This window comes from Canis aureus, chromosome 10 (genome assembly GCF_053574225.1).
Source record: "Canis aureus isolate CA01 chromosome 10, VMU_Caureus_v.1.0, whole genome shotgun sequence".
Taxonomy (NCBI): Eukaryota; Metazoa; Chordata; class Mammalia; order Carnivora; family Canidae; genus Canis; species Canis aureus.
The window spans coordinates 72475936-72489925 of NC_135620.1; the positions used below are offsets into that span (position 1 = coordinate 72475936).

At 48.2% G+C, this 13990-nt stretch overlaps 1 protein-coding gene across 6 annotated transcripts in view; it reads right to left on the bottom strand.

Annotated features, from left to right (window-relative positions):
* Positions 1-13990, bottom strand: part of ASTN2 (astrotactin 2) — an 850745-nt gene that overhangs the window by 340992 nt on the left and 495763 nt on the right. For all 6 annotated transcript variants that reach the window (XM_077913090.1, XM_077913089.1, XM_077913088.1 and 3 more), the window contains one exon: positions 10024-10174. In XM_077913090.1, coding sequence (XP_077769216.1) covers positions 10024-10174 — 151 coding nt within the window. The remainder of the gene's footprint in view (positions 1-10023; positions 10175-13990) is intronic.

Sequence of the window (13990 nt, forward strand, 5' to 3'; positions counted from 1 at the left end):
GTTTTAATCCATCCTACACCTTCCCCTAAATCATGGAATTTGAAAACCGTCCTTAAAGACTGCGGGGCGTCTATTCTAAAGAACACAAAAGAGCCTTCTCCCCAAAGATGCTCAGAGCAACACTGTTTATAATAGATTAGGATTGAAAACACTCAAGATGCCCACCAATCGGCCGACGTAAGCACTACAATAGCCCCCTCCGAGACATCCTAGGCAACCAGGGCCAGTGATGCTTATGAAGGCTCTGCCCTGACTAAGGGCGAGGGCCCTGGCCTCAGGGTGCTCCGCTTGAACTTCCTGCTCTAGAACTCTGAAGCTGTGTGACCCCGAGTGAGGTGCCCAGGCTCACTCCGTCTCAATTCTCCTGTCTCTAAGAAAGGGGTAATAATGAGACCCACGGCAGAGGCTTCGGGACGCAGCGAGCACCCAGGCCATCTCAGCTCTCACCATCCCCATCATCCCCACATGAAATGCCAGATAATAGGAGCAGCAGCCACGCTCTGTGTCTACTTAGGGCCAGGCGCCGGCCCCTTGTGAATGCATTATCTCAGCTAGCGCCCAGGGCTGCTCTGCCGGGTAATTATCAGCCTCATTTTACTCACCAGGAACCCGGGACTCAGAGGTTTAATGTGTCCCTGGGTCACACAGCTCATGAGTGACAGAGCAGATTTCGGGCCCAGGTTTCTCTGATGCCAGAAACCGTGCTCTTAAGCACCACACTGACCCCTTGGAGGTAGAGGTGATGGTGGGAGTGAACACCTTGTCTCACCACGGCACCGTCTGGAAGGCAAAGAGCTTTCTGAGGCAGGTGCATGAAACAAGCAATTGAAATGTCAACGATCACTCCAGAGATGCTTACAAAAGGGAAGCGAAGGGATGGAGACTTTTTTGCCCCCCTCTATATTTGCTTTCCCACCCAACTGTGAATTAAGCCTCATCCCCCAGCTCATGCTGCCCTTCCCCACCCTCGGGTCCTTCCACTGTTAGAAAGCTGCCCCCTGAGAACGTATATCATGAGGTCACAGATTTCGGGAACGGAGACGCAGCTTGGCATTTCATTGGCGCCTCCCCAGGCCGGGCTGACGCTCCCTCTCTGGTGGCAGCGTGCAGTCTACACGCAGATGGCCACCCGCCTTCCCTGAAGTGATTTATTCCACTCCTGTAGCCAACAGGTGGCAGAGCCAGCAGCTCCCATTCCCTGCCCCCTCACCCCTCTTTTGGGGCTCCCCCCCCGCCCCATGCACCATTCTTCCAGGAATCAAAGGGTAAAACCCATCACTTTGGAAGGGCAAGGGCTGCTCCCTGACTTTAACGGCTAATGACTTCCACACAATAAAACCAGCTTACCAGAAATACCATCAGACCCAGCAAATCTGGGTCCCAAAGAAATAAAATGAGGGGGGAAAAAAAACAGAGAAGGCTTCAAATGTCACGGGAAGAATAAAATATTTGATATCATAAAAAGGTGCAGAGGCTTTATGAGAAAGCCACACATTATAATCTTGGAAAACCCGAGGCCCACTGCCACCCCCTCAGAAGGGAGGAGGGGTATATTCTGAGCTCACAGAGGGAAGACGCAAATGCACAGCTCCCCACTGAGGGGCGACTCCCTTCTTTTTCATTCCCTAAAGTTTGGTCCTTCTGTGCAGGCTCTGAGTCAGCAGGCACAGTTCCAACCTCCTTTTCTGACGACCCCACCCCCTTGGCCGATACTCACTCTCCTTTTGTCTTCCTGTAGATCTCTTGGATGCAGAGAAAGAAGAAGTCTGAGACACGGAAGGAGGATGGGGGAGAGAGCAGCGGCCCCTCCCTTTCTGCCCCCTGACATTGGGGACGCTTGCTTTGGGGAACAGATCTGCAGCTTCTGGATGTTGCCATCTGATGAGTTAAGAGAATGGGCTTTGGAGTTAGATATACCTGGACTCGAATTTCTGCTCTGCCTTTATCCAGCTGGTTGGACTCTGGGCAAGTTTCTCATGCTTTCAAAATCTGTTTCCCCACAGACAAAATAGGAGTACCAATAGTGCTCACCCCATCAGGCTGCTCTGAGGATCCAATGCAATGATGCGTTTCCAGCATTTATCACAGGGCCTGGCATGAAATCAGCTCTCAAGACCTCTCTACTTGTACCTCTATTAGTAACACTATTGCTGATATTATTGCTCGCACTAATTCGTTTATCAGTGGCATCAACCGATTCATGCTCTCAATAATACTATCAGGACCAGTATCGCTGATGAAGGTGCATCTAGAGAATGTTCCATCTACGGACCTGTTTGATCAGAGGGTGCTCTGATGAGGTCACGATAGAGGAGATACTCTACCCCTGAAGAAGACTATTTCCCAGCCCAAGAGTCTCTGAAAGAGTTTCCATAAAGATGTGTTGCCCCCTGACTTTGCATATTTGTGGATGTTTTTAAGAAAAAAAAAAAAGGTGTCAGGCATCATTCCTCCTATTTTAGAGTCTGGGAAAAGCTATCCTGGTCGTACCTTATCTATCACACTCCCTGTCAATGGTCTGCTGGGATGGAGTAAACCTCAAAGAGTCCATATCTGGGGAAGAAAAACCCCTTCCTAGGGGCCAGACCCCACTGTGGCTCGGCCCTGCTCCCCCAACCCGGAGGGCGGAATGCCAGGCCCCGGGGCCCCCAGGACCCCAGTCAGCAGTCCCTGGGCTGCGCTCCAACGCTGTTTCGCACTCAGCTGAGGCACTGAGGCACTCCGTGCCTTCCTCACCCTTAAGTTCCGTTTCTTTTAATCACATCCCGATTGAGTCATTAAGGGGCGGGGGGACGATGAGACATGGGAGAGAAGCAGCCTCTCTCTCCCCCTACGAACCAGATTCTACTTCTCGCCTCCTCCTGAGTGGTGCCCAAGAGGTTCCCGGCCTATAATAAATGGTCGTTCCTCTCTTTATGCATCTTGACTTTTAAAAATGAAGCATTTTTTGTTGTTGCCATTCGGCATCTCACGGCAATCAGGGGTCCTGCGGTCCTTCCCAATATCTGGGAGGCCAGATGGTGTTTTAGGTCAAAATGGAAAAAGCACAGGGAGGGAGGAGAATGTGGCTGGGGGATCTCTAGGGCTGGGGTGGAGTGGGGTTGGTCTGGAACCCAAAAGCAGGGCTGGCGGCTGACCCGAGACACGTGTCCTAGAAGACCCCAGACTCTGCAGGATGCGGGTAGCAAGCACGCCAAGCCCGGCGGCCCCCTCGGCTGCCCTAACTTTCTCTGAAGGCCCGGCCTGCGCGCTCACCCCCCTCCCGCCCCCTTCCCGGTGCTGCTCTGCAGACCCTCCCGTCCTACCAGGCAGTTCCCTTTGCCCCTCGTGTCACGTGGAGATAAGCACACAACCTAGCTCACAGGAGGGCCGGGCCAGTCACGCTGTTTAACACAAGCTCAGCCCTCCGAGTCCCGTCGGCACCGTCATTCTTAATTTACCAGCCTCTGTCTTTGATAAAGTGGCTACAGCAAAGCCCATCTCGGGGGCGACTTACAAGCATGGAGTGTCGTGGGCATTCACGAACCGGCAGGGGCATGGGTGGGTGTCCCTCGCTCCTACCCCAGCTCCCTTCTCTCGTACTCGTGTCCACCTCCTGAGATATTCTCGGGCAGAGATGAAATGGTTTGTTCGAAGCCCCTGCGGTCCTCAGAGTTACCCTTGGAACCACGGTGGGGCCCTCTCCTGCTGTCTCCTGTTCCATTCACCATGCAGGATGCAGAACTGTTGCTAAATAAATCTCTGGACTGTGGCAGTGGCCAAGCTGATACTACAGGGCCCATTACCCAGGCAGGTGCAACTGGGAGGTAGGCGTCTTGGGATCACATCTTGATTCCGTCACCGCTTACCTACATGAACTTGAGCAGCTTGTACATCTTTCTAGGCTTTTGCTTTCCCTTCTGTATCACAGGAGAGGTACTGGCCTGGTTAGATCTCGAGGCTGCCTTCCTGCTCCGAGAGCCCTGGCCTGGGGGTCCATGCTGTAGGTCAAAGGTAGCATAAAGACAGCCCTGAACTCTCTGCTCTTCTTCTCGTCTACAGGTAAAGTCCAGTTTCCTCTCCCTGAATCCACACTGACCTTAATGACACACCTGAGAAGCAGAATGGGGGGGGGGGGTGATGATGTTCTGGGACTTCCAAGGTTGGGTGCGGAGAAGCCTTGCAGCTTCTTGGAACACTCAATCTCGGGCTGCTCCCTTTGCAAACCTAGCCTGGAGAGGCCACGGGACGCACTCCGGTTGACCGCCCCAGCTGAGTTGAGGTCCAACCCTGTCTGCATACGTGAAGGGACCCTCTTGAAAGAAATCTTCCAGCTCCAGACGGCCCACCTGTCATGGATCAGAGGCAGACCACCCAGCTCAACGAACCCTTCCCATAGCCCGGACCCACAGAATGTGAGCGAAAACATTGGAAAAACGAAGATAAGCTGTGACTTCCTATTTCAAAAGGGGCCGAGAACAGATTTTGATCACCGCGTTGTCTGAGGGTTGACTCCATCAAAGGGCTGCTTCCCACGCTGGGAAAACCAGGGTAACGGAGGAACAGCATGAGCGGAAGGCTTCAGGGGGCAGCAGCTACACAGAGATGGTGAGAGTGTCCTCCACACAGTATTATGATGAAGTACCTCTGGTTTTCTTTGGTTTTGTCCTCTATCTTGATTAAAATTTCGCAGTGTTTATACTGCCACACAGAATAAATGGAAGCACAGCTTACTCTTCCAACTGTGCCTTGCTGACATCCTTATGTTTGTCAGATTTATACCATTTCTAATAGATGACAATTCTTTACTCTTTAGCACATTGAATGGGGAACACCAGGCTCCCTCCCCTTTCTGATGCTTTGTTCACTGTTACTTCCTCCATCCCTGGTCAAGAGGTGAGGGTCTCCCTGGAAATAATTGAACTTACCTAAATAACGAGGTAATTCTTTACATGGTATCTCCTGGATCCCCCTCCCTCCTCGTGTTATTGTTCACCCTGCACTAATGTCCCATCACTGCTGAAACAGATGACCACGAGCTTGGTGGCTGAAAACAGCACACATTTATTATTACCTCATGGTTCCATAGGTTAGAAGTCCAGCAAAGTTCTTACTTGGCTAAAACCAAGGTATTGGCAGGGCTGCGTTGCTTGCTGGAGGCTGGAGGGGGCGAATCCATTTCCTTGCCTTTTCCAACTGTTAGAGACTTTCCTGAGTTTGTAACCCACCCCTCTCCCCATTTGGAAAGGCAGCAATGTTGTGTCACTCCAAATTCCTCTGCTGCCTCCCCCTCTTCCACATTAAAGGACACTGGGATTACACTGGGCTCACCCTGATAATCCAGGGCAATCTCCACTTTTAAAAATTGGCTTATTAGCAACCTTACTTCCATATGCAAATTTAATCTCCACCTTTGTTGTACAAAGTAAAATATTCACAGGCTTCAGGCATTAGGGCCGCAGGAGCTATTACTCTGACTACCACACACTAAGTGACCCTCTCCAATTTGGGCAACTTTATACCTAAAGACCAAAATATCCCAAGATTACCACAGAAGAACCAGAAAACCAAGCCAAATGAGTAACTTTTTTTTCTTCTTCTTTAATTTGGAGATTCAGAAATTGAGGTCTAGATGGAAGGTGAAATATAATGATAATAATAATGGTAATGGGGAATTGGTGATGTGTTAGACAATTGGCTTCTCCACCTTTCAACCCTTGTCCCAGGGAAGAACTAAGGATTATTTGAGCTCGGAAAGAGAGGAATGTTGGAAATCAAACAAGATAGTCTTTCAAATGCTAGAGTATGTCTTCCAAAGAGATCCTGTGCTCCATTTGTGCCAGCCCTGTCCTTGGGGTGGTTGGGGAGAATGAGAGGCTATAGAAAATCCGGTGAGTTTGAGGGACTGGAAAGCAAAGAGTGTCTCTGCCTCCCTTGCCAGATAGTATCTGGTGGATGGCAAGTATGGTCGAGTGCTCTTCCTTGGCATGACAGCAGCCAACTACAAGTGCCTTCAAGGCCTACCTAAGTCAAGAGGTCTTCAGCTAGCTCCCCTCAGACCCTCATGCCCTCCATGTGAAGTAGAAGAGTGGATATCCTCAGAGGCACAGAAAGGCCATCTGATAGAGCCAACGGCCACAAATGACCTTGGGGAGGGGGATGGAGGGAGCCAGGAACCAGATGCCAGGATAAACCACGCGCCCATAAATCACATGGGGACAGAGGGGTCCTGGCACAATACGAGAAAGGAAAGAGAGTGATGGACAAGGGCCAGATAACACAGGCATTAGGCGTGATGGGCAGTGGTCCAGTACCCAATATCCCCTTTAGCCCCCATGCATAGACATACAACAGCCCCGTTTGAACTCAGACATTCAGGAAGAGGTGGGAAGCAGAACTCCTAAGTTGAACTCGAAGTTTCTACCACCAACGGATGGACTAGCACAGAAATGAAATTCACGTACAGAAACGCTACAGAAAATTAAATAGGCTGTGCTCCTGATTTTCCGTGGCCCCAAATTTCACAACCACTGCACTAAAACATCTGCAATCGTGGTCTCGTCATCTTGCACAGAAATGGCACTTTGTAAATCCCTAATCATTTCCATTTATTTTCTTTGATTTTTTTTTTTTTCAGAAAACCTATGAGTTCAAGAGCTACTGCCCCCTTCTGAGAGATCAAGAAATGTAGACTAACAAGGTCAACGTAGATTCCAAAGCTCACCAATGACCAGGCCAGAACGTAAGCTCAGTTCACTCAGCCCAGCCTTCTTTCTCTGCCACCATCTCCTTTCTGCATCACAGGGAAGCAAACCAGCATGGTTCGGGCAAGAAGAATAATATTGAAAACGTGTCCCTGGACCTCTGCCTGACAACCGTGTGGTGGTGCCTTGGGAAGCCACTGCTTCCCACGGGGTGGGGGCCCTGCTGGGGGCGCTGCTGCCCAGGCTTGTTGTGACCATGAGTTATTGGATGCAGACATGCCTTGAGAACTCTAAAGTGCTCTAAAAAGAAAAGCTATTATTACCTTTTTATTATTACCTAAGAAACTGCCAGATGGGGTTTCTTAGGAGAGGGGCTGCAAGAAAAAGTTTCTCTCTGCAGGTAGGACAAAGCATCTACAGTGAAATAAGAGAGGTTTTAAAGTTCGGAGTAAAAGTGGGTGTCTGCCCACCCACTCTGATGGTGCAGGGAAGAGCTTACCTCCATTGAGTCCTGAAGTTGCAGTTTTAACATTAGATCTTTAGAGAGGGATGGTCTCTGAAACTGCATCAGGAGGCTGAATTTTCTCTAAACCTCCAAGGAATGAATATTCTCTCTCTCTCTCTCTCTCTCTCTCTCTCTCTCTCGCCACTTTGCACTGAAGAGGGAAAAAGAGACACATCCCGCCTAGACACACACATGTGCGCACACATCTCTGCGTTCTGAGGTTTCATTCTTCTGGGACATCTATCTTCAAGGAAAGGGAGTTTAATTAATTCAGGAAACAGAACTGATGGATAAAGGGAATAGAGGCAGACAATGTATGCCTTTCAGAAATATCAGCTTCCTATGTTGGAGATAACACTGCTGATTTGGGACATCAAATTTTGAGGTGTGTGTCCACTGCCTAGCTTTACGACACAGGCCAATCCTTCTCTCTCTTACTGGGCCTCACCTTCCTTCCTTCCTTCCTTCCTTCCTTCCTTCCTTCCTTCCTTCCTTTTTTTTAAGATTTTATTTATTCATTCATGAGAGACACACAGAGAGAGGCAGAGACACAGGCAGAGGGAGAAGCAGGCTCCTTGCAGGGAGCCCGATGTGGGACTCCATCCCAGGACCCCAGGATCATGCCCTGAGCCAAAGGCAGATGCTCAACCACTGAGCCACCCAGGTGACCCTTTGTCTTTCTTGTATTTTTTTATAAGATTTTATTTATTCATGAGAAACACACACAGAGAGAGAGAGAGAGAGGCAGAGACACAGGCAGAGGGAGAAGCAGGCCTGTGGGGAGCCTGATGCGGGACTCGATCCCAGGATTCCAGGATCATGACCTGAGCCAAGGCAGACACTCAACCACTGAGCCCCCCAGACGCCTCTGCGTCTCACTTTTCTATTACGCAAAATGGAGGGCTGGGTTGCAATAGTCTGAAGTAGATAGCTACTAACTCCAACCCCTCCCTTTCTGTTGCTTGCACCCTACTTTTCCTTGAGATTCTCACTACCATGCATTTTCAGCGCGGGTGCCACTTGGCCAAAGTCCCAGGTATGACTGGGTCTCCAATGAGCCCAGCCCTTAACCCTGACCACAGCAACTGTGACACCAACGGGCATGAGGACCAAGCTGGCCCAATAGATGAAATCCTGTGACTTTAGCTGGAGGAACTAGGAAAAAGATGCTCCTTTTCAGTGGGGAAGTTCTAGTTGTCCAGAGAATGGCATGATGCTGAGGAAAGCAGAGCGAAGAGAAGAGGGATCAATGACACTGCTTGATCCCCTTAATCCTACTGCTTAGATTTCTATTTGATCTAACACATTTCTTCTTTTTGCCTAAGCTAGTTCTGAGTTTCTGTCACTTATAATCCTAAGAATTCTAATTTAAAAATCTCTAACTGCCCATCTACCTCTGAAGATCTGTTGATCTTTGAGTCTACAATACAGTTTATTACATTACCTCATTCTCTAGGAGTTTCTTCACTGTATTGGTCTCCTTGCCATTGTCTATTTCCCTACCTGTGGTGCAGGCACATTAAGAGCTGACTGCGTATTCTATTTCCTGCAGCCTCTCCCAGAGACGCAGCCCTGACCCACATCCCTGGCCCCATTCCTCCCTCCCTCCATCCTTTCTTTCTTTCTTCCTTATTTATTGAGATGGTTCAGGTGCTAAGTTGAAACAACAGATCCCCTGGGTGCTCCCTCAGTTTACTGGGTGGGATAAAGTTGAAAAAAGCTGGTCTCTTTTTCAAGACAAATGATCACAGGGGATATAAGGGATATAGTAGGCACGTGAAAACAGGAATAATCCTTAGAAGAGTATGGTCACTACTGCAAGGTGAGGAGGGAAAAGAAGATAAATCTGGAAAGATGTCTACTTGTTTGCTACACAGGCTGGGGCAGGGAGAGCAATTTACTCTGCAAAAGGACGCTAGGAGCAAAGGCTCTGAGGCATTAAATGGGCAAGTGTGTTCAAAGAACTACATCTAATTTACTCTACTGGCTTTGGTGTAGAATGAGGCAAAGTGATGGACAGGTTGCAAAAGGCCAAATCACGAAGGCATCGAATGCCAGACAAATAAATTCAGTCTGTAGGGCGATGTCTAACAAGTGAGCTTCCATGAGCACTCTCTCCCCACACATATAATACTCATTAAATTATTACAAAATCAGGATCCTGGGACCTAACGTCCTCTATAGGGGGGACCCTAGAACCTACACTTTAAACAAGCATCCTAGGTCATTCCTATAAAACAAACCATCCAGTTTGAAAGTTTCTTCTATAGGCAACAAAGATCCTCAAAGATCCTCTGTGCCCTTATCCCAGGCTAGATACTAGAGCTCCAGGCAGACAAGTCTGGCATTTCCCCTCCATGCCCTTGCCTTGACCATCCCACTCTTTTCCTAACGTAAGCTGACTCATTTTTTGAAGCCAGTTAAACACCAACTTTCCCAACTTCTACCAACTTTAAGGTCTCAGCTGAAACTTTCTCTTCTGGAAACATCTCATTGACATGATCCCACTGTGTCCACAGGGATGATACATGCCCTACCTCACCCCCAAATGAACAGTAACCTTCCTGAGGCCAGGAGCTCTCAAGGACCTATTGCATATTGGGCACTAAAGTTCTGATATCTCATTTCCTTCTTCCGACAATTCCACAAGGTAAGCTTAATTCTCCCAGTTTGCAGATGAAGACACCGAGGTAGCCTGGCATGCCAAAGGCCACAGAGGTAGACACTATGAGTACTGTGATTCTCTTTCACAAGATCCCCCTCTCAGGGAGGTGCCTCGAGCAAGCATCCTTGGCACCTGGGCCCACGCCATGTTCACAGGCCAATGGCACTTACCACACATCCCGAGGAGTCTACCTGGCGGTCAGACACGCACTTGAAGTTTCGTGTGCAGCCACCATTGTTCCGAGAGCAGTCACGCACAGGCCCAAAGGAGGACAGCAGGTCGTTGATGGTTTCAAAGTATGTGGACAGCATCGCTTCTTCCCTTGGAGACAAAATAGATGGTTAAACCCCAGAGACACGTGTGTCATTAGATTAAAAAAAATAAATATGCATTCATTCCATTTAAGAGCGTCATTTATGATACCTGTAATCAAGGAAATCATATCAATACATATTTAAAAAGAAAACAGTAAAAGAAAATCCAACAGGTTTACCATCATATGACCTGATATTTGTCTACTTGTGATAAAGAGGAATATGCTTGGAACTCTGCACTTTTTATTTCATCAACTTTCATAATTTGGGAAGATAGTCCCAAGATTTCCATTTTACCAATAAGTGAACCGTGGCTCAGAAAAGTGAAGTGTCTTGCTGAAGTGCACCCAGCTTGTAATTTGGCAGAACCGAAGCCTGTGACAAGCTCCATCTGAGTCCAAAAGGGAGAAAGTTCTTTCCACTATACGACACCTTAGCTCACACTATATTTTTCTACAGATTCCAGATCTCCCCATAGCAACTCAGCAAAATGGGCCCATTCCTGTTATTCCCACTTAAGATACAAATTGAAACTCTAAATGGTAGGGGACTTACCGCAAATTACAAAGCCTATAAACAACAGAGCCAAGACACAGACACAGGATTGTCTGACTCTAGAACCTTAGAAGTTTATTTTTCATACTATTACATTAAAATCACACCATCCAGACTGGCAGCAACAGCGGTTTGAAAGGTCATGGAATTCTAGGCGAATGCATCCTTCCTCCCAAATGAGGTTCCCAAGAATAAGACTGGACTAGGTTCCATAATCCATGGATCTGCCAAAATTTTATTAGAGGAGATATACAGACAGGAGTTTTTGGATGCTATTTTCTGGAAAAGGATATCCTAGCACTGGAGCATCTGTAATGGCCACAGTTGCAAGAGATATTAAAGGGATACCACAGTGGGAAGAGGAACCTGTTATCCTATGGACCTAGGACTCGTGGAATCCAGAAGTGTGAAAGAAAGGAGATGCTTGTTGCAAGAAGAGGCCAGGGAGCACTACTGGTGATGCCCTTGGACCATCCTTCATCTTTCTCCCACTGTTCCCTCCATAAGCATGGAGTTCTAGGTTTTGGTGTCCTAGCTTATTTTATTTATTTATTTATTTTTTACCTCCAGAATAGTCCCCTTCTGTACTATCTTTCATACTAACTGCCAGCGAACCTTGTAAATTCCAGCTCTAATTAGACACCACACCATCAATAATAGCTCTCCATTACTTACAGAAGAAAATCTCAAGTAGTTTCTCTGGCACTTGAGGTCCTTCATAATTTGGTCCCTGCCTACCTGTCCAGCCCCATTTACCCTGTCCTCATCCTCTCTACTAGTTAGCCATAGGTCTCTTCTCATTCCCTAAACACACTATCTTAGGTTAGGTTCTCTGAGAACAGACTCTGAAACAGAGGTGCACACAGTAGGTTTTTCAAGGATCCCTCTTATATACTTGTAGGAAGTGAGCAAGGCAGGACTGGACAAGGCAGAGGCTGACCTGCAATGTAGTGAATGCATATAGATCTGAAGCTTCCGTTTGTCCTTAGGGGAGCCCTAGAGCTGGGTGGTCTTTTAAGGATGTTCTGATTAGAGATAAGAGATCCCCCATCCCCCCCACCCCGCATCACCATGTTGGCCAGTCACTGGCCAAGGGCTGCCATCTGGATGATGGTATCCTTGGGTGAGGCAGTTCCCTGTGGCTGAGGGCAACACCCAGTGAGGAACACCACTACAGGCCATGAGGCACAATCCAGGAGATGGGCAGGTCAGCCCTGAGGAAGGGATCTGAGTATAGTATGTACCTTTACCTCTCTGAATCCTTAATCATGCTCTTGGGTCTGGAATGCTTATCTCTAACTTCTCTCCTTGACAAAAATCCTAAGAATACTTCAAAACTATTCACATCCATCCATCCATCCATCCATCCATCCATCCATCCATCCAACCATCCATCCATCCATCCATATATTGCACGTACTTACTGAGTGCTTACTCCCATAGCAGGCACTATTCCGGGTACTTGGGATGCAGAAGTGACAGATGACAAAGACCTCACCTCCCCAGAGCTTGCTATGACCTCCTTGATGAAGCCCTGTCTACATCCCCCAACCACAATTAATTTCTTTTCTGAGCACACTGTTTGAATCTATTAGCTCACTGGTCTTAATCATCAGCCCTATGATTTCCCAGAAAGACTATAAGCCTTTTGAGCAAATGGCTCAAGAGTTACTCATCCCTGTCTAGCCCCCAGCACAAGGCCTGGCAAAAACTTGTGATAAGTAAATATTTTCCAGAAGAAACTGAGAAAACACCAGGAGGCATGGATGCAGCCTCCACCTATCACTGGTTTCACCAAGAGTCTCTCCAACAGGATACTCCCCTGCCCACCCCCAACTCCCAAGTCCTTCAGGGTCAGATCTGTAGTATAGGGACAACAGAGAAGACTCCAGAGAGCTGCTGGACTATCGCTCACTTCCCAACCTGACACAGAATGAGGTCAGGATGGCAGGTGGCTGAGGCATAGAGACTCTTGGGAGACTTGCCACTTTTTTTTTTTTTTAAGATTTTATTTATTTATTCATGAGAGACAGAGAGAGAGAGAGGCAGAGACACAGGCAGAGGGAGAAGCAGGCTCCCTGCAGGGAGCCCAATGTCCTGGGACTCCAGGATCACACCCTGGACCAAAAGCAGGTGTTCAACTGCTGAGCCACCTGGGTGTCCCAACTTGCCACTTTTGAGTCACAGAAAGAGATGAGGATTGAGAAGACATTAAAGCTATTAAAATATTAATATCCTTGGAGAAGAAGTGAGAAGTAAAAAGAGGAGATAAAGACAGCAGGAGAGATGAGCTGAGAAGGTATGAGGCCACGTAAAGAGATAAACATGTAGAGAAATTGCTAGAAAGGGATGGATGGATGAATGGATGGATGCATGGATGGGTGGGTGGATGGACACACAGAGAGACACATCCAGAGAAGTGTCACATAGAGATTAAAAGAGAGGAATATGGAGGCAGAGAAAGTATGTGAAAAGACACAGAAATGAAGAGCTAGACTAGAAAGAAACAGGAGTAGGAAACAGAGATTAACAAAGGAGAAAACATCAAGGTAAACAGAACAAGGGTGTCGCATATGCAGTTACACGGGGAGGGGGAGCTCCGGGGAGAGGGGAAGGGGGGGCAGGGGAGTGGATGGCGAAGGAGGCCGCCTCAGAAAAACAGAGAATGAAAGTGAAGAAAAAGAGCCTGAGCGAGTGGAGGAGAACACACACAGGGACACGGAGAGCAGTCGGAGAATGACAGAGAAACAAAGGACGAGAAGAGAAAAACAAGCAAAAAATGTCACCTTGCAGTGGAACCTGGAGACAGCTCAGGCTATACAAATAAGAAGGCTGTTAGCTTTTAAAAGGATTGATTCTGCATAAACATCAGTTACATGAGGGGAACATTATTTAAAACACAAAGACCTGACACCGGGGCTGTTACTGAGTCTAGCAGCGGTTGTGTCAGGCTGGAGAAATGAAGAATCATCAGGCGCAAGTGAGAGAAGTAGCTCAAGGCAGACTCTGACATTTTTTTTTTGACTCCTGGCTTCATCCCTCATCCCAGCTGCTGGGTTCAGGATCTGGGGGCTGTTGGAGCTCCAGGGGGCCCCAGGAGCTGGGGCAAAGGATCAGGGGATTAGCACTGCGGGTGGAGGAGAGATCTGGGTGGGCCACAGCCTTGCCAGAAATCACCACCAGCACATCTCCACCTGCAACCTCCAGGGCACCTCTTGTGCCTCCCCAGGCCTCTGACTCTCACCGTTTTACTCCAACCTGCAGCTGG